Source organism: Sebastes fasciatus, chromosome 20 (genome assembly GCF_043250625.1).
Source record: "Sebastes fasciatus isolate fSebFas1 chromosome 20, fSebFas1.pri, whole genome shotgun sequence".
In the NCBI taxonomy this organism is placed as follows: Eukaryota; Metazoa; Chordata; class Actinopteri; order Perciformes; family Sebastidae; genus Sebastes; species Sebastes fasciatus.
This window is the reverse complement of record NC_133814.1, coordinates 1925615-1947869: the sequence shown is the minus strand read 5'-3', so window position 1 is coordinate 1947869 and position 22255 is coordinate 1925615. Positions and strand designations below refer to the sequence as shown.

At 42.1% G+C, this 22255-nt stretch overlaps 1 protein-coding gene across 3 annotated transcripts in view; it reads right to left on the bottom strand.

Moving 5' to 3' along the window:
* Window positions 1–816: 816 nt before the first annotated feature.
* Window positions 817–22255, bottom strand: part of LOC141758850 (uncharacterized) — a 55784-nt gene continuing 34345 nt past the window's right edge. For all 3 annotated transcript variants that reach the window (XM_074620597.1, XM_074620598.1, XM_074620600.1), the window contains 19 exons: window positions 20570–20751; window positions 20213–20396; window positions 18687–18829; window positions 17922–18106; window positions 15473–15732; window positions 15115–15352; window positions 14812–14995; window positions 13469–13595; window positions 13135–13221; window positions 11526–11708; window positions 9858–10141; window positions 9537–9685; window positions 8294–8378; window positions 5879–5993; window positions 4251–4382; window positions 3922–4161; window positions 1940–2042; window positions 1644–1794; window positions 817–1560 (listed from right to left, as the gene is read on the bottom strand). In XM_074620597.1, the coding sequence (XP_074476698.1) occupies window positions 1147–1560; window positions 1644–1794; window positions 1940–2042; window positions 3922–4161; window positions 4251–4382; window positions 5879–5993; window positions 8294–8378; window positions 9537–9685; window positions 9858–10141; window positions 11526–11708; window positions 13135–13221; window positions 13469–13595; window positions 14812–14995; window positions 15115–15352; window positions 15473–15732; window positions 17922–18106; window positions 18687–18829; window positions 20213–20396; window positions 20570–20751 (3446 nt within the window). In that variant the 3' untranslated portion in view covers window positions 817–1146. The remainder of the gene's footprint in view (window positions 1561–1643; window positions 1795–1939; window positions 2043–3921; window positions 4162–4250; window positions 4383–5878; window positions 5994–8293; window positions 8379–9536; window positions 9686–9857; window positions 10142–11525; window positions 11709–13134; window positions 13222–13468; window positions 13596–14811; window positions 14996–15114; window positions 15353–15472; window positions 15733–17921; window positions 18107–18686; window positions 18830–20212; window positions 20397–20569; window positions 20752–22255) is intronic.

The following is a 22255-nucleotide window of genomic DNA, read 5'->3' as shown; positions in this document are numbered from 1 at the left end:
GCAGCGGCTAGTCTATAGTTCTTTTTCACGGGCTTTACACTAAACAACCCGTGTTCTGATCACAAATCTGCTGCTATTGGCTCATTTAGTATTGTGTTGATGCATTACCCCGTGACTGATTCTTTGTAGAAAACAGGCCTCTGGTTACCAAGAGGTTGCATCACAGGATGAAAATAGGGAGGTGCTGTCCCCAGAGGCTGTTTCTGATGTCTCCACCAACACTCATCACATGGCTAATAAGTGTCCTGTTTAGCAAGGATTACCATCCTACAGCGAGTACACAGACTGGCTCTAATAGTGTGGTTCAGGGACCACCAGGGGCCAGAAAAATAAGAGCAAGGAAATATCTGGGTTTTCACACAGAATGATGAAAAAAATGTGCATTGTTACCCCTCCACAGAATCAGATTTCAGATATCAGATGTGGTAGTTTTCTGGGGTTCAGTCTTGAACTGGGCAGAATATCGAATGGCCTTTCTTGGAAGAGTAATAATTGTATCAAGGAGAGCCTTGTAGGTGGTTAAAGATGATTTGCTCAATGAGCATCACATAGATGTTCCGTGTGCCTGCGCTATCAGAAGTACAGCCTGTTCACCGTGACAGAGTAATTACCAGGAATGATGGGAGCTTGTGAGGGACCTGTCCAGTCAGCTCTGCATCCACTTGATTTAACCTAACCCTCAGCTATAATCACTTCATCAGTCAGCGAGGTTAAGGTGACAGAATCCTTCATCACTACTAGAACCTGTCTGTACGCTTATTTAAGGAAAAAGTTGTGTCACTACCCATGAGTCAAATTCATTCAGAGTCATTCAGCTGACAGAAAAAAGATTTATTCCAAAGGGACGCCAGAGTATAGGTGAGGTAGGGGGAATTAAAAAAGGTTAAAACATTCAGTATGTCCACTGATCACTTTAAAATTGTACCCATACTAGAAAACACACAGCTATGTTGGCAATAAAAAGATTTTTAACAGACAAATGAAAAAGGAATGTTTTAACAGGCAAAATAACATAAAACGATTAAAATCAGTGCAGTTAAGACCAACTTAAAAAGCCATGTGAGACACTGTTAGAACACACATGTGGGCCTGTCGTTGTGGTGTGAGTTGGTATAGTGCAAATATCTCCACAAACTTCTAAAGGACTTATACGAACAGATAAAGTGACAGTTCTTTGGTGTGGAGATGCTGCGCCAGGTTCCGAATGCGACACAGGCGGGCGTTGTGGGCGTCTCCCGCGCTGTACACCCGGAATATGTGATAGCGCTGCTTCTCCTTCAGTGCAAAGTCCAGCTCGTTGGCGGAGAGGTGGATGAACGACTTCTCTTTCTTTATAGTCGACTTCACTTCCACGTACACCACCCCTGGCTCTCCCGCGGGTCCGTAGGTCAGCTTGAAGTCGTAGGGCGTGCCGCTCTCTCCGCTCTGGTTGCACCACAGGACGTGTGTGGGTCGCCCGGGGTCGCCGCTGTCCCTCCAGTGGCAGAGGAAGGAGTTGACCAGCTGCTCCCCCCACTCGCCGATCACCGCCACGTCCATCGGGCCGTCAGATAACACCACCTACGCAAGAATAATGCAATTTAGAAAATCTCGCAAAACACTCGGCCTCTGAAAACAAGGTTACCAAGGGCGTTAGTACTGACGGTGGTGGGTCTCTGGCAGGTGAGCTCCATGTCCTCCAGCGTGGCCTGAGGAGCCCTGTTCCAGAGTGGGAAGTCCAGGTTCAGAGGAGGACGCTGAGTCTCTGCAGCCCCCTGAAACACAGTGGACACTACCACGGCATCGGGGACGGCGCTGATAGAGAGAGAGACAAAGGATGAGTTTAGAGAGGAGAGGGAGGTAGAGGGATTTGGGATTATGTGTTGAGTAACAGTAAAAGTCAACATTAGTTTTCTACATCAATGTTTCAGATTTTTGGGGATGAGGAGAAGAGGCCTACAGGCTGTTTGGAGCATCTTGGTCGCTGGCTGTCTCAGCAGGCGGTGCAGATGGAGGACTCTCATCTCTGTCAGACTTGGTGGCCTCACTCTGATGACTGCGCTCTGTCAGTGAATTTAACACAGGATGTTTGATTAGATGATACAAAGAATAAAGCCACGATGGCCAGCATGCTTTATTTTTGTGTGTTCAAAATGTCATAATTTTATCCTATTTGACATTTGTGTGAAATTGTCATAATTAGCATATGAATTCTTGAGTTATGGCCAAAAATGTGTTTTGTGATGTCACAGTGACCTTTAACCACCAAAATGTTATCAGTTCATCTCGAGTCCGAGTGAACGTTTGTGCCAATTTGAAGAAAATTTCTTCCAGGCGTTCCTGAGATATCGCACTCGAGAATGGGACTGGCGTAAAAATCTTGATTAGTGCAGCTTTTAACCCTCTGAGACCCACAATAGACCAGTTTTTGTCTTTTTTAGGGGGGTACAGGGGGTGTTTTTAAGGGGAGATAGCAGATCAACAGTAGATGTCACATAGAAGTGATGTACATCATCTGAAAGCTGGAAACCTGAGGATCAGCACTATGTGTCAAGTTCTTCTAGTCATAACTCAGAAATAAACATGAATGAATGAATGAATGATTTAAAATTAATTGTAAAAGTGTATAAGGGCTTGATCATTATGATAGAAGTATATGATGGTCATCCCCATGCTCTATTATGTCTCATAAGTAAGTTACACAGATTTGGTGCTAAGTTTAACCACTTTTACCACAGGAGAATTGATAAAAATGATCAATAATTCCTCCAAAATACCACATTAAGACACCAAGACCTTGTGGAACACCATAGAAAAAGCCATGCTGTGATTTGGGATCAAAAACGTTTGAGATTTGGAGATTTCTGCAAGAATTGCATTTTTCAGCGATTGGATAGCGAGCACGTCTGTTGTGTAAACTGCTCAGAAACCCCCTTATTGTCAATGTAGCTAGGAAAGCCATCCGTCCTCTGAATGCTCTAGGTCTCTAGTCTGATCCATCCATCCTCTGAATGCTCTAGGTCTCTAGTTTGATCCATCCATCCTCTGAATGCTCTAGGTCTCTAGTCTGATCCATCCATCCTCTGAATGCTCTAGGTCTCTAGTTTGATCCATCCATCCTCTGAATGCTCTAGGTCTCTAGTTTGATCCATCCATCCTCTGAATGCTCTAGGTCTCTAGTTTGATCCATCCATCCTCTGAATGCTCTAGGTCTCTAGTCTGATCCATCCATCCTCTGAATGCTCTAGGTCTCTAGTTTGTGGCTGTAAAGTTTCATGAGGCTGTGATTATCCTAGAGGTCACCACAGGTCATTTTATACAGTGAGGTCAATGAAATGTCTCCTATGGGGACTAACATCATCACACATGAATACAGTTGGGCTCATTGGATTCACAAGAATCTCAGCTTTACAGTGATACCCAATTTATGGAATTCAAGACTGTTTAGAGACCCCAGTATGCAGAAATATTCAAATACACCATTTTAGAATAGGAGACAATAACACATTTATACTGCATGAAAAAACTGCATGTGATTATCATAAAGTGGGCATGTCTGTAAAGGGGAGACTCGTGGGTACCCATAGAACCCATTTTCATTCACATATCTGGAGGTCAGAGTTCAAGGGACCCCTTTGAAAATGGCTATGCTAATTTTTCCTCGCCAAAATCTAGCCCAACTTTGGAGCGTTATTTAGCGTCCTTATCGACATGGTACCAATGGATTCCTTAGGTGGGTAGGGTTTCATATGATATCTGTAGCTTCACTCTATCCCTAAAACTGAACCTACAAGAGCCTCTGAAAGACAGTTAAGTCAGTCGGGATCGCAGGTCTCAGAGGGTTAAATTCAATATTTACAATACAATTACAGGATTTTCCAAGTAGCTCTACAGCAGTATGAACACTGGCAGCAGGAGACAGAAGACTGTTGAATGTGTAACCTGGAGGTCTTGGTGAGTTGGTGGTCACAGCAGCAGGGTCGGTCTGCTCTGTAGGTCTCCAGCTGCTCCTGAGGGGCTGCTCTCCCTCGTAGATGCTGCTGCTGCTGCTGCTGACACTCTTGGGGATGATATGGCTGCTTCCTCTGGGGGCGGCGTCCTTCTCTGGGTCTCTGTCTTTAGGCGCAGCCGGAGGTGGCCACATCTTCATGACGGCCTCTACCACGCTGTTATCCGCCTGACCTGTCGGTACACAGAAAGTCGCGCAGGGAGTCAGAAATGTAGTGAAGAAATGGCCGTGCCGAAACAACCGCGTCCTTCTCAATGTATACCTGAGCGACTGGCTCCCGTATTCAGTATAGATGCTCGGGGAGGCCAGCAGACCAGCGTCTGCTCCCCATCCTCTTGTGCAGGGCGAGAGGTCTCCTCTGGGGAGCTGATGGAGGAGTAACTCCTTGACAGTGCTGAAATACAAGAAGAAGAAAAGATTATGGATAAAAGTTGTAAAGCACCAATCATATATAAAAGCCTGGTTCAGTGCTGTTACGCCATAAAAACAGATTTGTAATGTCTTTTGATCATATTAATCCCTGTGTGTGTGTGTGTGTGTGTGTGTGTGTGTGTGTGTGTGTGTGTGTCTGTGTGTGTGTGTGTCTTTGCTGCAGTGAGGGATCTGCTGCTCTCGCTCTTTGAGCCCTGGCAACAGCTGCTCTTTTATGTCGCCACACACAACAGTGAACAAACCTGAATTAGCATATGTGAGAAACACACCAGATATCTGTGTGTGTGTAGAAGGAGAGTGTTTGTGCAGGGCTCAGACTGAGAGGAGAAACACTCTGAATGTTATGAAATGATAATGGAAATCAGGGCCAGCGTGTCACAGAGAGATTTGGAAAAAATTGCAGATGTAAGATGTCACTAACGCAGACTGAGAGGAAGCAGCAGCGTTGTTGGAATTCATCTCATGCTCCAGTTAAAGCGCTGATGTTACATGCTGATGTTCTGCATCAAACTGGGATTCTCTCACACATTAACAGTCGAGTTTTCCTGACATTGGGAACACTTTAACGAGGGTGTGGACACGTTAATGAGGATGGTAACAATAATCTCCTGATAGTTAACTAATAACACTGATGGATAATTCTGCTGCTGATTCCAACTGAAGACTTTCATCTTTAAAAACTCACAAATACAGTTTAATGTCAGACAGCTGAGCACTGTAGTCTTTTGGGTGTTGTGTCCAAAGCCTGATATATCTTATTCATCTGTGCCATAGAGCTCCATTGTTGATGTTCCTTCGTTATTATGAAGACACACACACTGTAGTTTATTTTGACTCAATCCCCCATACACCTTCCTGCTGCTGGAAATACTTTCTTGCGCACCAAAGACGTATTAATCCGCTGCTGAAAATAGTTCCCAACAAACGCATTCTAGTTTTTATTACTATTTGTTTGTAACGTTTGCTAAAAGCTACAGCGCCCAGCTGTTTTAGGAAATCATTGAGCCTTTTATAAGAATTAAACTAAATATTTGAGAGCAGCTTTTAACGATTTTTGTCTTCAGGAGGAACAAACAGAGAGGGGTAGAGAAGTAGGAGAGTATAGACGAACAGCGTTTTTTCATGTAACTTGTTAATTATAGGAAAAATAAATAAGAACACCTGACTTCTTCTTGAACTGGTTTTGTGGGCGAGGGCTTCCAGTAAGACTATGGAACTATTACTACAGAACAGTGGCAACTGTGGCCCTAAGTGGTAATTACAGGACCATCAGTGAAAAACGGCACAAGCACAATTTTCCTTAATTTTCTTAGATTCTCTGGAGTCAGTTCCTTTAAAGACATTCAACAACAGATTGGAATGAGACCCGGCACGGTGTTAGCTTCTTTTACTTGTGTCTTAAAACACTGCAATTGTCACAAGCTTTACATGCAGTGATGGCTAACTGGCTCTGCGTACCTCTCTCCAGGTTAATGTCTGGTTTGGGAGGCTCCGGGACTTCCCACAGCTCCTCCTCACTGGGCAGCTCTCTGATGTCCTCCTTGCCTAAGAATCTCTTCAGAGCTCCTTGGTCCTGCAGACACAAACAGAGTTAATGACTGCGGTGACTATGCTGCAAAGTTGAGATCTAATCCTGATGTACGACATTAAATCTGTTTTATATTAAAGAGGCGGATCCCCCCCGAGTCTGACTCCAGAGTATTAAATCGGCGTTGCACTTCATTAAAACCTGTAATCAAACAGTCAAAAACGAGATTTTATTTACATTGGCAAATCCAGAACTTAATCAAACTGTCTTATTTAGATTTCAACATCGACTCTATAACGCAGCCCAGTTCTGCTGCACGTCTCAAAGAAGCTGCTGCACAAAGAAAACCACACAAGATAAGAGATTCAACAGAGAGGGATCAAAGTTGAGGCCTGATGTGAGCTTTGTTAACCTTTTAACTGGGACTTTGCAGAGTGTTCTCTGCTGCTCCACTGCTCCACAGAGATGAGAGCAAGTTGCCATGTTATGGAGATGTGTTCCTATCTTTATTCAAGAGCATGACTCTTTGATTTTGCGTTCAGATTTTGTAATGCTTTCTCTCAGAACCCTGTCCTCACACTCACATCGCCCCTGCTTGTGCTTGGATTTGCTCTGCTTTCTGCTCAGACTGTATGCTTGCACTCAGATATGTTGTTGCTTGCACAGATTTCCTGTTCTCCAGCTTCAGCCCTTCTCCTCAGACTCAGGCTGCTTCTGTGTGCTCGTCAAACGTCTGCTCTCACATTGCTGTTCGTCTCACATTTCTCCTCCGTTCTTGGATTTTTTGAGCAATAACCCTGTCCAAATTCCCCAGCCAACAGAATGCCAGGTGTGGTGTTGACCAATGAAATGATCCCTGCCTCGTTGTCCCTGACGGCCAGTTAGTCTTTCATCCACTCCTGTCCTCCAAGGCTTAACTATATGTACTTCCTTCATGACTATTGTTGTCCAATCGACCATATCATATAACTAAAATATTAAAAAGATATATCTAGGTAAAGCGCTGCAACGTGAGAACAGAATATAGCTTTGGTAAGGGAAGTGGGTGTGTTGAGGGTGCCTATTGTTAAACTGCAATGGAAATTAAACATACAGTATAAGCCAGGGGTCAGCAACCTTTAATATCAAAAGAGCCATTTTAGGCAAAAAAATAAATAAATAAAAAAAAAAAAATCTGTTTGGAGCTGCAAAACATTTGATCATTGTGATGACACAGTTTATAGTCTAAGTATATAGTATATAAGTCTAATGCAGTGAGGGCCAAAAAATGCTATGGATTATTAGGGCAACATTGAGGGGAAAAAAAATTGGAGATTTACAAAATAATGTCATAACTTTACGATAAAAAAGTCGTAACATTACAAGACTAAAGTCATAACTTTACGAGAAAAAAGTCACAATATAACGAGAATTAAGTCATAACTTTACGGGAAAAAAAGTCGTAATATTACGAGAATAAAGTCATAACGTTACGGGAAAAAAGTCGTAACATTACGAGAATAAAGTAAGAAGTTTAAGAGAAAAAAAGTCGTAATATTACGAGAACAAGGTCATAACTTTACAAGAAAAAAGGAAATTGCACGTGAAATTACTACTTTATAATATTACGACTCTATTCTCGAAATCTCAGATTTTTTTTTTTCCCTCAATGTGGCCCTAGTACTCTGTTGTACCGTCGTACATTAGACCTACAACAATGATAAATCACGCCCGCTCATGATGGCCGCCTAGGAGAAGACAGACCTCGCGGTCCTCTTAAAAAAATGTTTAGTGGTTACTTTAGTGAAATGTTGATGTAAGAAGCTCTTGCATTTCAGGATGAGTCAGAAGAGTCATTATTTTCCAACGCTGTACCCAGTTCTTTGTGTACATCCATGGTTATTGCACAGAGAAATCTGAGAGCACACAGAAGCAACCTGAGTCTGAGGAGAAGGGCTGAAGCTGGAGAACAGGAAATCTGCAGCCAACAATATAGCTGAGTGCAATCATACAGTCTGAGCAGAAAGCAGAGCAAACCCAAGCACAAGCAGGGGCGATGTGAGTGTGAGGACAGGGTTCTGAGAGAAAACATTACAAAATCTGAGCATGAAATCAAAGAGTCATGCTCTCAGATTGAAAGACCACGCTCTTGAATAAAGATGAGTAGTAATGTAAACGTGACTCCCTCCAGGGAAAACAGCCTATTAGTTCTAGCTCCAGTCAGCTCTGTGGTGGTGGTGGCGGCAGGAAGTGTGTATGTGTGACCGAAAAGACTGAAAGAGAATGACGGGATGAAAGACGAGCAAAGACCAAGATCACTGGATGTGGATTACGGATCGATGTTTGAAGGATCATATATCACTTACATCGAGAGAGGTTATCAGGCCACTCAGGAAATGCCTCAGCTCTTTTCTGTGGCTGCTCTCTGTGCAGAACAGTTTCACCAGCTCCCTGAAACACACACATACACACAAGATTACAAGGTATTGCAAGATATACAGATAATTCATCTATGTATCACTATTTATTTATTTTTTTACGATTTTGAAATAGTTTGTTTTAATGCCAGAATCGATAGATTTGCTTCATTTGTGTCTATGTGGAGGTAGAAGGAAGTTACCGCTTTCATTGTTGTAATCTGAGTAACGTCCGCTTTTCAAAATACGGTGTTCACAAAGGGAACTGAATATACAAAATACATTGGATTATATTCACCAGAAGTATAAAACATGACATGTCCCTTATAAATTAAAAAGAAAATACCACTAATCTGTGAGGGAAATGTCTTTATTCTTTGATTTTTAGGTTGCTGGAAAAAATTTAATAAATAATGTCTGACAATTACTGATATATTTGACTTCTGACTACAAACGTGCTGAAAATCATTTTTACAGGAATAATTTAGAGATTTTCCAAAGAAATAGTCCCTAGAAGTGGATGATTCAACTTTTCCCCATGATCTAGTGTTAAAAAAGTTATATAATAAACGCAATAAATCACAATATCGAATAGCAATACTTAAAAAATCGCAATACATATCGAATCACAATGTAACAGAGGAGAACTGAAGATTTGGTGAAAAACCTGCTGATGGTCTTCTATTATTTAACTTACAACACAAATCGTCCCACTTTGGAATTACAAGTTTTATTCTGTCACACAGTTGAGATTAGATTATTTATTACAAAAACCTTCATCCTGACTTTGGCTGTTCAGTGTTGAAAATGTCTGTATCTGTGTAAATACATTGTACTTTATGTCAGAAGTGTGAATGTTTACAATATCGAGGTGCTATTGTTGCAAGGAAACTGAGGAAAGGCTATTTTTTTCAGTCACAGTTTATTGAATTCACCTCTACTTTATATATATATATATATATATATATATATAAAATCATATTCAGCTACCTTTTAGAGAAACTCTGTTTTTAACACCCCCCTGCTCCAGTGGAGTTCTCAGGTGTGAATGTGTTAAAAGGCGTGCGTTCTCCGAGAACATCTCTTGATTTAATGGAGGTTAAAAAAAAGATGAAGATGATGGTTTTGTTGTTTATCCAATACATGTAGGGATTAGTGTGACAACAGGGCACTCTATCCATCGAACACAAACCTGCAGATGTCCAGCTTGGCCGAGAGGTGATCTTTCTGGATGTAGAGCTCCTTCTCGTCCACCAGCAGACAGGTAACATCCTGCAGCTCCACCAGTACATCCTCACTGTCAGCAACATCCATCAGGTAGTGAATGTACAGCTTCCCCACCTGTAAACAGGAAAGTAGGGAGGGGAAAGTTCCTGCTGTTGAAAAGGGCTCAGTGATAAAGATTTCCTTTAGAGGCCTCAGTCCAGTCAGTATGTCTTTAGTAAACCAACCAAATAAGGAACTAGCTCCAGGTTTTAAACTGCTCTAAACCAACTAGGCGCCAACGTCTGACCTGTCCGTAGTGAAGTCGCTTGATTTTCTCTCCAATGTTGTTGTCGATCAGCTCTGCATAGACTTCAGCCAGCTCGTCGTGGTGGTACAGGAACCTCTGGATGTAAGGTATCACAGCGTGCACCATGGCTTGCATGGACGGACAGGGTCTCCAGTTCTCAGTCTGAGGGTCAGTCTTGACACACTGAGACAGCTGACGGATCCCGCAGATCTCCAGAAACAAAGAGCGGTCCGTCTCGTTGAAGGCAAGTACGGCGTTAGCTCGTTCTCCCGCCACCGTCCGACCTGCCAGGCAATTATACAACAACAGGCAGAGCTCCATGTTAACTTGGGTTATATTTGTGTAGTTTTTGGGCATCATTCCTGTTGGGTATGGTGAAAAGTAATCAAGTACAAATGTAACTTTGACAACTATATGCAAAAACAAAACCCTTTAAAAATGTTTTGAGTGGGATCCTATATGTGAAAACATTACGAGGGTATCAAGAGATATCGAAATTAGATTCATTCAATTGAAGATTCTTCATCGCTTTTATTGGACCCCTCCAGACTGTTGAGGCTCAAGCTCAGGGACAACGCTGACTGCTGGAAGTGCTGCAGCTCTGAAGGGACTCTTCTTCACCTACTCTGGGAACTTCCCATGATTCAGAACTACTGGCTCAAGGTTCATCAACGTACTGTATAAAAAATATTACACCAATTTTGAGCTATATGTTCTCAGTGATACACAAATAGTGGGGAAGTAAATTATCCTGAGAAAATGGAGGCCCTCTTTTCAGGAATAGTTCACAGAGTTGGCAAAAGTGGCATCATACCAACAAAATTCTTTTAGCTTGAAGGACAGGACTGAGAAATATGTGGCGGAGAGGGGAGACTACTTGGAAGATCTTGCAGTAAAGCACACACCATCACATTATATGCGCGCAGGCACTCTTTTTGTGTCTGAAAATGAATTGGCTGCTTATAAATTAGATTAGACCATGGTGCAGATTAATGTGGGAATATGTATTTGAATTGTGTCACTTTTTGTTTTTTATTTGTATGTTATCATGATTTTGTAAATATTTTATTTTTTATATTAATATTATTTTTCATATAGGAGTTATTTGATTTGTTGACCAAAATGTGACAATGTTCATGTAAAAAACCCCATAAAATACTAATCACAAAAATACGACGGAGTATCAGGGCCACATTGAGGAAAAAAAATAAATCTAAGATTTCGAGAATAAAGTCATAATATTATAAAGTAGCAATTTGACGTGTTATTTTAGAGGGGAAATAGTGTGAAAATGAGGAACGTGGAGCATCTTGTGAAGTTATACGTTAGTTTAGGTTTTCACAAATAACCAAATACTTCATCTTTTGGCACATCAGCACCACATTATCATCAGCATCAGGACCTTGAAGAAATTGTGCAAGAAACTGAGTTTATTCCGAAGAAAGAACCACAAGGACCTGATGAGGAGACTAACTCTTTAGTGGAGAAGGAAATTACTTTTTTTCTCGTAAAGTTATGACTTTATTCTCGTAATATTCTGACTTTTTTCTCATTAAATTATGACTTTATTCTCGAAATCTCAGATTTTTCTCCCCTCAATGTAGCCCTAATACTCTAAAAAAAGTTTAAGTTTAAGTTTAAAAAAAAAAAAAGGTAGCAGCAACGTACCAAAGTTCCCGGTCTTGCTCTTGGGAGCAGTCTTCTTCTCTGCTGGCGGCAGGTTGAGCAAACAGATCTTGTGAGGTTTAAAGATCTTTTCCACCTCTTTGTTGTCAGCGATCATGGGTTTGTGTGCCAGACTCACCCAGCTGTTATCCTTGGTGGGGAAGACCCTCATATCAGACACCATACCTGAACACGAGGCAAAAAGGACAGCCAGGGTCAGTTCAGTCTCCTGACACTGTCAAACATGTTGAATACATTTATTTTCTCATGAAGCATTTTAAATCCTGCGTTGTTTACATCTGTGTTTACTAGCTAGCAGTCTTCTTTTTCCACTGCCTTTGTTGGTGATTTGGGGTTTTGTTATGTGCATGTGTTCCAGTGATCCCCCCCCTGCTCCTCTCTGTGCTTTGAGTGCAGCTGTGATTGGTGTGTGTCTGTAGTTTGACGAGAGAAGCGCTGAGCCACAGCCAGTAGACAGGAAGTCTGCATTCATTTAAAATCTGGCCACTCGACACCGTCCCGTAGAGTTGTGCGTAGTTAGTTGTGTGTTTAAGAATGTAACTGCCGGGAACCAATCAGAATATAACGTTTTATTTCTCAGATTCCTCTCTCTTCTCTCTCTCTTCCTCTCTTCTCTCTCTCTCTCTCTCTCTCTCTCTCTCTCTCTCTCTCTCTCTCTCTCTCTCTCTCTCTCTCTCTCTCTCTCTCTCTCTCTCTCTCTCTCTCTCTCTCTCTCTCTCTCTCTCCTCTCTCTCTCTCTCTCTCTCTCTCTCTCTCTCTCTCTCTCTCTCTCTCTCTCTCTCTCTCTCTCTCTCTCTCTCTCTCTCTCTTCTCTCTCTCTCTCTCTCTCTCTCTCTCTCTGTCTCTCTCTCTCTCTCTGTCTCTCTGTCTGTCTCTCTGTGTGTGTGCTCGTTGACCAACGTTGAATGCGGTGTCTTTTTACAAACAGCAACCGACAATGGTTACCTACTGTATTATACCTTTTAAGGACAGATTCTTCCCTATTCTAAAGCTGTTCCCTTAAAACTTCATTACCTTTTTCAGCACCCGAGAAAGATTCTGTACAAATTGATCATTTATCTGTATCAAATTTGAGACGGGTCTGATTGCAGCCGCGCAGGGCGGGCGTTCCTGTAGAGCCTTTACACTACGTGTCAACATTCACACACACATTCATGCACTGGTGCCACCTGCTCATCAGGAGCGATAGACATTCACACACACACTCACACTGCGACATGCAGGGGTGTCACGGATCGAACCAACGACTTTCTGATTAATGGACGACCGCTCCACCGCCTGAGCCACAGCCGCCCCAATCCCAGATTACATTAGAACCGTAGTTCACTCTGCTGCTGCCACACACTGCAGACAGTAAAGTTAGCTTTATGACTGCTTTCAGACTCCATTGGGAAGTCATTCCAGACTGCAGCAACAAATCCCAGCTGCTTTCAAAACATGTGCTGCACTGACAGGTGGTGGCTGATGCTTGTTTACCACAAATACTTTGCAGAGAATAGTCAGGCCAATAGGAAGTTGAACAGACACACAGATTGAAGCGGTAATGAAGGGTGGACTGTGTTTGCAACATGAATATGTATGCATTACTTACCTTTCAAGGTGGAGCAGTAGTTGCGATCGAGTTGGGACTGAGGGATGTTTTCTTGGTCACCTGATACTTGAGTTTGACACTTTTGAGCTGTTGAAAACACATCATATATCATATATCATATCATATCATATCATATCATATCATATCATATCTAAAGTCAGGGATCAGAGGGAGGATGTAACAAGTCAAGCCAGTCAAGAAGGAAAGCTAACAGTTGCTGAGCAGAGAGATAATGAGCTGCAGACAGATGGGACATAAAAAGAAAGGAAACGTGTGAGTATCTGAATGCGAGACACTCCGTGAAACAAAAGACTGGGAATCTAAATGTTCTCACCAAGTCTGGCGTAGAGCACCGACACATCCTGTAGCACTTCAGCAGTTGGTATGGGAGACGATGAACAGATGAGTTCCAACAAGCCAACATACTGATTCATATTGGGACTGAGATCCACATTCAGCAGCTACGTGTATACGGAAGATATGAAATCACACACACACACATACATAGTGTACATTAGTAATGGTGTAGTTTGCTCTTAAAAATGGCTACAAACAAGTAAGGTGTCAGTATATTAAAACAACAGAGACAGCAGAAGAGCCTTCATAGTAAAACCACCTAAACTCCCAAAACCTGCCATCATGGTCTTGATATCTAAATATAAACTACAGGTGACATAGAAGATACTATGTCCTCAACAATACATTATTAGATATTATTACACGGCTTTGTTGAATACTAGATTCTGATTGGTCAATCACAGCGTTCTACGGTCTGTTATTACATATAGCAGACCGTTGCTATGTATAACAGGCCGTTGCTATGGGCACAGTTCTGATGTCGGACTCTGGAGGACCGTTTTTGTGTCAAATTATTGTAAGTAGCCGTGTAATAAGCGGGATAATGTAAAGCTAGTGGGTCATTGTTGTGAAATAAACCCCTTCTGTCTGGGTTTATTTCACAATAATGACCGGCTCGCTGTACATTATCCCTCTCTAAGTAACTGACCGTTCACTAAACCCCTTCCCCTGAACAGAGATTGCCCAAACATAGCTTAGCAACTGTAACTAGGCACAGCTAAGGCCTGCCAAGCTTTTTGATTTCTCCACATGCTGAAGCTGTGTGCATTAGTGACACATATTTATGTCTGTACACACAGGGTTATGTATGTTTAAAGCAAATTAACAGTCTGATCTTATATTTTTCCTCTTAATAATACTAGGACTAACTAACTTTATACTGCAATACTAGAACAATATCGTTTCTTTATTTCCATGTCTTCCCCATAGATCATCAACTGGTGAGGATGCTCACATTTTGCCTGAGACAGTCTTTTAGCGTTATAACATGTATGTAGCCATGAAGTGTATGTTTAAGACATAAAAGAATATCTTATTTTAATATGAGCCAGCTGAAAATGCAGGGAGAGACAGTGTTTTCAACCAACTCATGAAGCCAATGCTGGCTTCATTTGCTAACTAGCTACAGCTAATAAAATCTGGCAGCAACAGCCAAGCACAGCCATCCTTCAGGAAAATCAACAGTTGCCGCCTAGGGATGGAAAGCCTGACAGACATAACAACAGTAACTAAGGGATTCTTAATCAAACAGCTTAATGAATCTAAGAAACCACGAGTCAAGTTATATTTATACATGTAAGCAAAATTGTGTGAGTTTACTTTGGTGAAGAAGGGTTTCATCCCATCCAGAGGGGAGTAGAAGGGAGCCAGGACTTTGGGCGGCTGGACGGGGCTGTCTGGTGCATGAGTCAGCTGTTTGTAGCGCTGAAACATCGCCGTTGGGTCACTCCAGCACACCTCCTTCAGGTGGTAGAAACGTCCCGAACACCACTCAACACTTCGCCTGGGGGATGGGGGTGGGGGGGGTGGGGGTGGGGGTGGGCATGGTTTGATTTGTGGCCTCAGGTGACAACATTTTTGACATTTACCTGAAAAAGTACACTGACACAGCTGACAACGTACCTGTTGTACTCTATGAACACAGCAGGGGTATGCTGGAACAACTCCTTCAGGCTGCTCTGGGGACAGTTATTATGCAGATAGGTGTAGACGTTGTGGATGTGCTCCACCGTGGAAGTGAAATTGGCCCCCTCTAACTCGTCCTCGGGTAGTCTCTGCTCCTGGTCATCTGCCTCTGTTTTGACGCACCACTCCTTCAGGTAGTTTATCAGAACATCCACTGAGATACTTTGTCTCATTCCTAAAAGAGGGATTAAGACACAGATTGTCTATTTTGTAGCGGACTCCAAATAACCTGCAGCAATGATAGGATAACCAATAACTTGAGCACAGATCTCCACCATAGTGTACACATTTTTACCTAGAGCTCTGCTAAACTCGCTGGAGTCTATGTCCACGTAACAGACGTGAGTCCCCAGCAGGCTCTTGACCTCAGGTGAGGGCAGGTAGACGGAGTTTGGACAGAGGTACTTTCTCTCTTGCTGTTCTCCTTCCAGTGGGCGATAGGCTGGCACCCATTCAAGGTTACGCAAGAGGTGGTCGAAGGAGGACTTGGTGCTTTTGATCGGGTGTCCGTCGCTGTCGATCACCTGAGCTGTGAGATACTGAGAGTAGCGGTGTCTGGAAGAATGGGAAAGGTGATCATAAATCATTTTTGGAATAGGTTAACTTTGAAACTCCTCTCAGCAAACAATGACAATGTTTCTTTGACATGATACATTTCATATTAGGGATGGAACGGTTCAGGTAAAAAATCCGAACCGTTCGGTTTGCTAGTCACGTTTCGGGACATGTATGAATTGTTCGGTTCATTTGAAATTAGTTATGAGGCAGATTGTGTATTTTTTCATGTAGAGTTGGGCTCCCGTTTATTGTCACACTAGAAATCAAGGCCTATGGAAGGAGGCTGGGTCACGGGTGGACATGGGACTTAAGGTATGGGGTTTAACACATGCGCAGTGTGACTGAAGCTGCGGTCGTGCCTTGCTATTGGCTCAATTTCGGCGAGTGCTGACCAAATTTTACTGCGCATGTGTTGTACCACGAAGACATGAAGCGTGACCCAGCCCCCTTATTAGTTGGCACGGATGAAGTCCAGAGTGCGGCTGTCACTCAGATAAGGAAATGGCGAGTGGACACGATAAAGTCCAGTTAGAGGATCCACCAGCATCGTTTGTCTCTGCTGTATGGGAGCATTACGGATTTAGTGTTACCATGAAAATGACGGAAAGAAATTGGTGGAAAAAACGGCGACTGTGTGTGAGCACTGTGTGGTTTATGCTAGCGGCAACACTCCGGCGTGGCCATTGTTAGCGTAAGGAGGAAAGAGTCGGCTAGGAAAGAGCAACTCCTTCTCCCCGCAGCATTAAACAGCCTCTACATGCAGACTCAGACAGGATAAAAAAACACAACTACAGCATTGTGGAGGTTTACAGTGAAAGATATGCAGTCTTATGCAGTCTTGGAGGACGCTGGATTTCAGCATATGATTAACGTAACGCTACTTGAGCCGCGCTATAATATTCCCTCTCGCCAACACTTAAGCAACACAGTACTTCCAGCAGCACAATCCCTGTAATGTGTTTTATATTTATTAATTGTTTTTAAATAACACAGTGGTTCAGAAATCCAACTGTATTCCTCTAAATACTGCACTTTGTGAGTGGAAAAACAAATCTTTCAATTAAGAGCTGATAATCAGGGAACTGAGACATATGTTATACTGTTCTTTTAACAAAGCCGCATTTTTTGTTTGCACTAATGACTGTAGAAGACCTTTTCTTTCAATTAAGATTTGACAATGAAGAAGAGTTTATGTTCCTTATATAAGCCATACTTTTGTTAAGGCAAACATTTGTTAACTTATTTTTGCCAAATAAATGAAAAGCATGTTGAAATCAGAACATGACCTCCTCGCTGTAACAGAAATGTACCGAACCGAACCGAAAACCGTGACCCCAAAACCGTGATATGAACCCAACCGTGAATTTTGTGAACCGTTCCACCCCTATTTCATATATGATCATATAACTTCAGAGATACTATGACTACAGTGCATGGATTACAGCCTCTTCTGTTGTGGTTCAGTGATCTTGATGCCACTTGTGACAATTCAACAAAGTGGCAGAACTATGTGACCTACATTCCTCTGCAGTATATACAGTATACAGCCCTCAGCAGCAATGCATGTGCTTAATGATCAGAGTTAAATGCACTGAGAAATTTTTATCCATGCTCTGAAGGAAAAACTGACCAGTATAATAGTAGAGACGCACCGACCACCTGATACCGATACCGTAACCCGGGCTTTGGGTATCGGCAGATACCGAGCACCGATCCGATACCAGCACCAACCTTTAACTTCTATTCTGCTCTTGTACTGGCAGTGTGCACGACTGTTCAACAGTATGACTTTGAGAGCTCGGATGACCTCCACTTGAATTGTTGTCCTCTACTCACGAGCCGGGGCCGAGCTAAAAGCAGCTAAATCCAGATGAATTAATCCCCAGACTGATCTCTCTCTCTGTCGACGTCAAACCCAAAACAAAAGGCTGCTTTTCTCTCAGGGAGAAAATAACATTTAACTGTCAAACTTGACCCCAGTAATCACTTCCTGGCCACAGTAGAGATGATGGGGATTACTACCTGACCCCGACTAAGCTCAAAGCCATTATCTCTGGCGGTTAGGTTTCCGAAACATAACAGACACCTAGTGAGTGCACCTGCTTCTCAAATGGGACAATCGTCATTTGACAGAACATAACATGGGAGGAGAAATATGTAAGTGAGGGTGTGTTTGTGTGTGTTACCCTGTATCCCAGTTTGTCGCCAGAAGCTCCAGCAAGGCCGTTCTCTGCTGTAAGAGGAGGTGGCCGGGCAGCTGGGCTGTGGCCAGGGCATGGAACTCCTCGCAGGGGTAGTCATTGAGCACAAATCCCTCCCCTTGTGGATTTTGGTGCCACTTTGTACTTTCCACTGACCAGACACTGGAGGCCTGAGGAGGGAGGAGGAGGAGGAGGATTCTGTTATGTTTATTTGCAATTAGTATGAAGTATTACAGTTAATTCCCATGTATCTACAGCTGACACCAGAATAATGTAAGTACCATATTTCCCATCTTACATGAAGGCAGCATAAGCCACACAATGACTGATGGTATCATGACATATCCACATACTATCCATACTTGCTGTATCCCAGGCTAAAACAGGCATCAGTCACCTGCTTTTTACTGCTCATCCTCAAAGCAGCTATTGTCTCTCTAGTCCTAGTGTGACTCACGACGGTTAATATCTTCATCCTTTAATCACGGCCTTATTCAACGTGATGAGTCACAGTTGGTTTTTAATGCAGCATGCTTCAGAAAGATTGTGTCCTGCCTCTAGTGTCCATGCAACCAGTAAATATTGTGTCGTTACACAACACATCCACAGCCCCTTTTTCATGTGGGCTCACAGGTGGGGCTGTCACGACCTTGCTCTTGTCTTTTTGAGCCGGTGTAATTGCATTTTTGCAGCATGAGTGGAGTGTGACTCCTAAATAGCTGAGGTAACAGTTCAGGGATGTCTCCTCACCAGTTCTTTAGCAGTGAGTGTTTGTCTCTCTTTGCGGACGATGAGACCATCTCTGACTCCCAGACTGCTGAACAGCTCTCTCCATCCTGCTACATCGCCGTCTGTCTGCACATAGCAGGGACTCAGCAACACCCAATCACAGCCTGGTGGAGGAAGAAGTAGACAGGATGAGTGTTTACAGGAGGAAGACCAATAAATAAATATTGTATAAGACACATAAATCTGGCGAACAATAGAACAGTAAACAGGCAGAGGAGATGAGATAAAATCAAAGATGGAATAGAAAGGACTGCAATGCAACGTTTACTTTTTGATTAATCATTCAAATCAGGTGAAACATGAGTGTGTTTTTGTTTTAAAGGTCCCATATCGTGCTCATTTTCAGGTTCATACTTGTATTTTGTGTTTCTACTAGAACATGTTTACATGCTGTAATGTTAAAAAAACAACGTTGTTTTCCTCTTACTGTCTGTCTGAATATACCTGTATTCACACTCTGTCTGAAACGCTCCGTTTTAGTGCATTTCAATGGAATTGCAACAGAATTGCGTTGCTAGGCAACGGTGTGGGTCCATCTTTACTTCCTGTCAGCTGATTTTATTTCACACACTGCAACAGGAAATAAACTGGGACCCATTTAGAATGTTTACGTTTAAAGCCGTATAATGGTCTAAATATTGTATATTTGTGACATCACAAATGGACAGAAATCCTAACGGCTTGTTTCAACGCACAATTTCTGAATACGGACTGTGTGTATTTCTCCGCATATTGAGCGTTTTGATAGTTTAACAGTATTTTTATATCACTTAAACCTGCTTTATAATATAAAAGACATGAAAATCTCACTTTTTACAATATGGGACCTTTAAATAGTTACAGTAAATCTGCTGCACTGCTCTATGGCCAAAAGGTAAGGAAATATCCTTGATCAGCTTTCATACACTGTATGTCATAAACAACATCATCTACAAACTCCTAAAATGTCTGCTGTTAGTTTACACAAGATGGAAAATGAAAGTAGACATGTCTACAATGCCAGAGTTGTGCAGCAGCTACTTTTTTGAAACACTAAATATTAGGGCTGTGTATCTGGCGAGAATCTGGTAATACCCTATCATGATACAGGAGTAACGATTCGATATATTGCGATACTGTAAGCAAGGCGATATATTGCGATTTTTTTAAATCACATTTTAGGAAAACTGTCATAATATAATAAAACACATCAGAAACACACCATTTTAGAATAGGCAAAAATAACATATTTGTACTGCATGCAAAAAACTGCATGTGATTATCATTTATCATGCATACAATGTTTTTTATGTAAAATATATTGAACATTGAATGACTTCAGATCTACAATGTTATTCCTTCATTTAGCGCAGAGATTTCAGAAATGGCACATCAAATTTCTTAGTGACAGACAAAAAAAAAATACTGGCCTGCCACAGTGGCAGGAAGTGAAAAAGTTAATTTCAGAGCCTGTGTGTGAGTATTAAGAAGTGTGGGTTTCTCCATACCGGGCAGTTTCTTTGGCAGGTCGATGTTGCCGTACTCCTCAGAGAAGTGCACTCTGTCATTGGCCGGGCACAGCAGACCCCTGCTGGTGAGGACAGGTACTGCAGTGTCTGAGTACTCCTGGCTGGAGGAGGAATGGCACTTGATGAAAACCAAGTAACTCACCACCACCGCCTCGGGCTTCAACTGTCGTGGAATGGTGGAATGGTGAAGAGCGATGGGAAGGAAAAAGAGGGTGACAAGAGAGAGAAAAATATATTTAAGACAAATACTTCTTTAAAGCATAAAACTTGCTCTGTAAAATAGCCATTACATCATTTTTGTGACATTTTTATGATCCAGTTTATACAGTATGGTACCTTCCATCTGTTGTTCTGTAATGAAGGGTAGATGTGCTGCTCCAGCAGCTCTTGAGGCTCCAGTTCGTGAACTCCGAGTCTTCTCAGCAGCTCCCGAACCTGCTGACTTTCCAGAGGCTCCACACAGCTCAGCAGAGAGGGGTGAACTACATTCACATCCTCGTACAGAGCAGACAGAGGGCCTGTGAGAAGACAAGGAATGAGAGGAAAGCTGGATTAACAACAAACTGCAGCAAAATCACTTCCCTGCTACAGTGACAACAAATGTTAAATGTTTTCAACTTTCCAAAGGCCATATTTGTTACAGTGCATTTGTACAGAATTTTGTATTGTATGTTATATCACATAATTTTAAATTACGGAAATCATTTATTTGGGTGAACATTTTTACAACATCCCCTTTATAGATTATTTTACAACAGATGTTAAGAGAAGCAGAAGCTATTTTACTATTTTGAAGACATTTTGTAGCACTGATGTCTAGTTTCATTTTGAAACAAGCCGTTAGGATTTCTGTCCATTTGTGATGTCACAAATCTACAATATTTAGACCATTTCACAGTTTTAAACGTAAACATTCTAAATGTGTCCCAGTTTATTCCTGGTTGCAGTGTATGTGAATGTCATCAGCTGACAGGATGCAAACATGGACCCAAGCTGTTGCCTAGCAACGCAATTCCGTTACCATTCCGTTGAAATGCGCTATAACAGAGTGTTTCAGACAGAGCATGAATACAGGTATATTCAGACAGACAGCATGAGAAAAATAATGTGTTTTTTGAACATTAAAGCATGTAAACATTCTAATAGAAACCCAAAATACAAACATGAACCTGAAAATGAGCATGATATGCCCGCTTTAATTTCCTCTTAGCTGTTTCTTGGGAAATGTAACCTAAACATACATAATTATGTGTATAACTGAAAACCTCTAGTGACCTACTTTTTCTACTTTGTGAGACAGGCATCTGAAGGAGCGTTCCCCCACTGATCTCTGTACTGCTCAATATTTCAGAAGAACACTGTGTTTAACTTGGCCGTCTCTCTGAAGCTATCGCACACATCTCTGCCCATTTGACTTCACCTTTAAGCAGAGCCTGAGGTTTGTGCCGCACGCTGGTTTTACTTGTAGAAGGCTCGTTCGAACTACACTCACTGACCTGAAAACCAGCCAGCCTGAGTCAAGACTTCAATCCCACTAATATCATTTCCTGTCAACTTTCATATCATTCTTTGTTCTTCTTCTGTTACAGTCCCTGTAACATCCAACATCATAGCACATATCTTTGCAAATGAAATAAAGTATTGACCGAGTTAATCTGAGACTCAAGTAATACATATGGTTTGGGAAAAAATAATATATATTTTTTTAAGATTTTGAAATAGATTTTTTAATGCCAGAATCAATATATTTGCTTCATTTGAGTCTATGTGGAGGTAGAAAGAAGCTACCGCTTTTATTGTTGTAGTCTGAGTAACGTGACGTCATATCTGTTCCGTATCCGTCAACCAAAACAAACCGCAGCGAGCCGAAACGAGGAAGTAGAAAACGTTGGAGGGTCGGCGTGGATACGACCTGCACCCTCACATGTTAAATCCAGCGTGGTAAACACGACACATCCAGTAAAGGATGGAAACACTTTGGGTTTCACACATTGCAGGAAAAGCAGAGCTAGACATCACGGC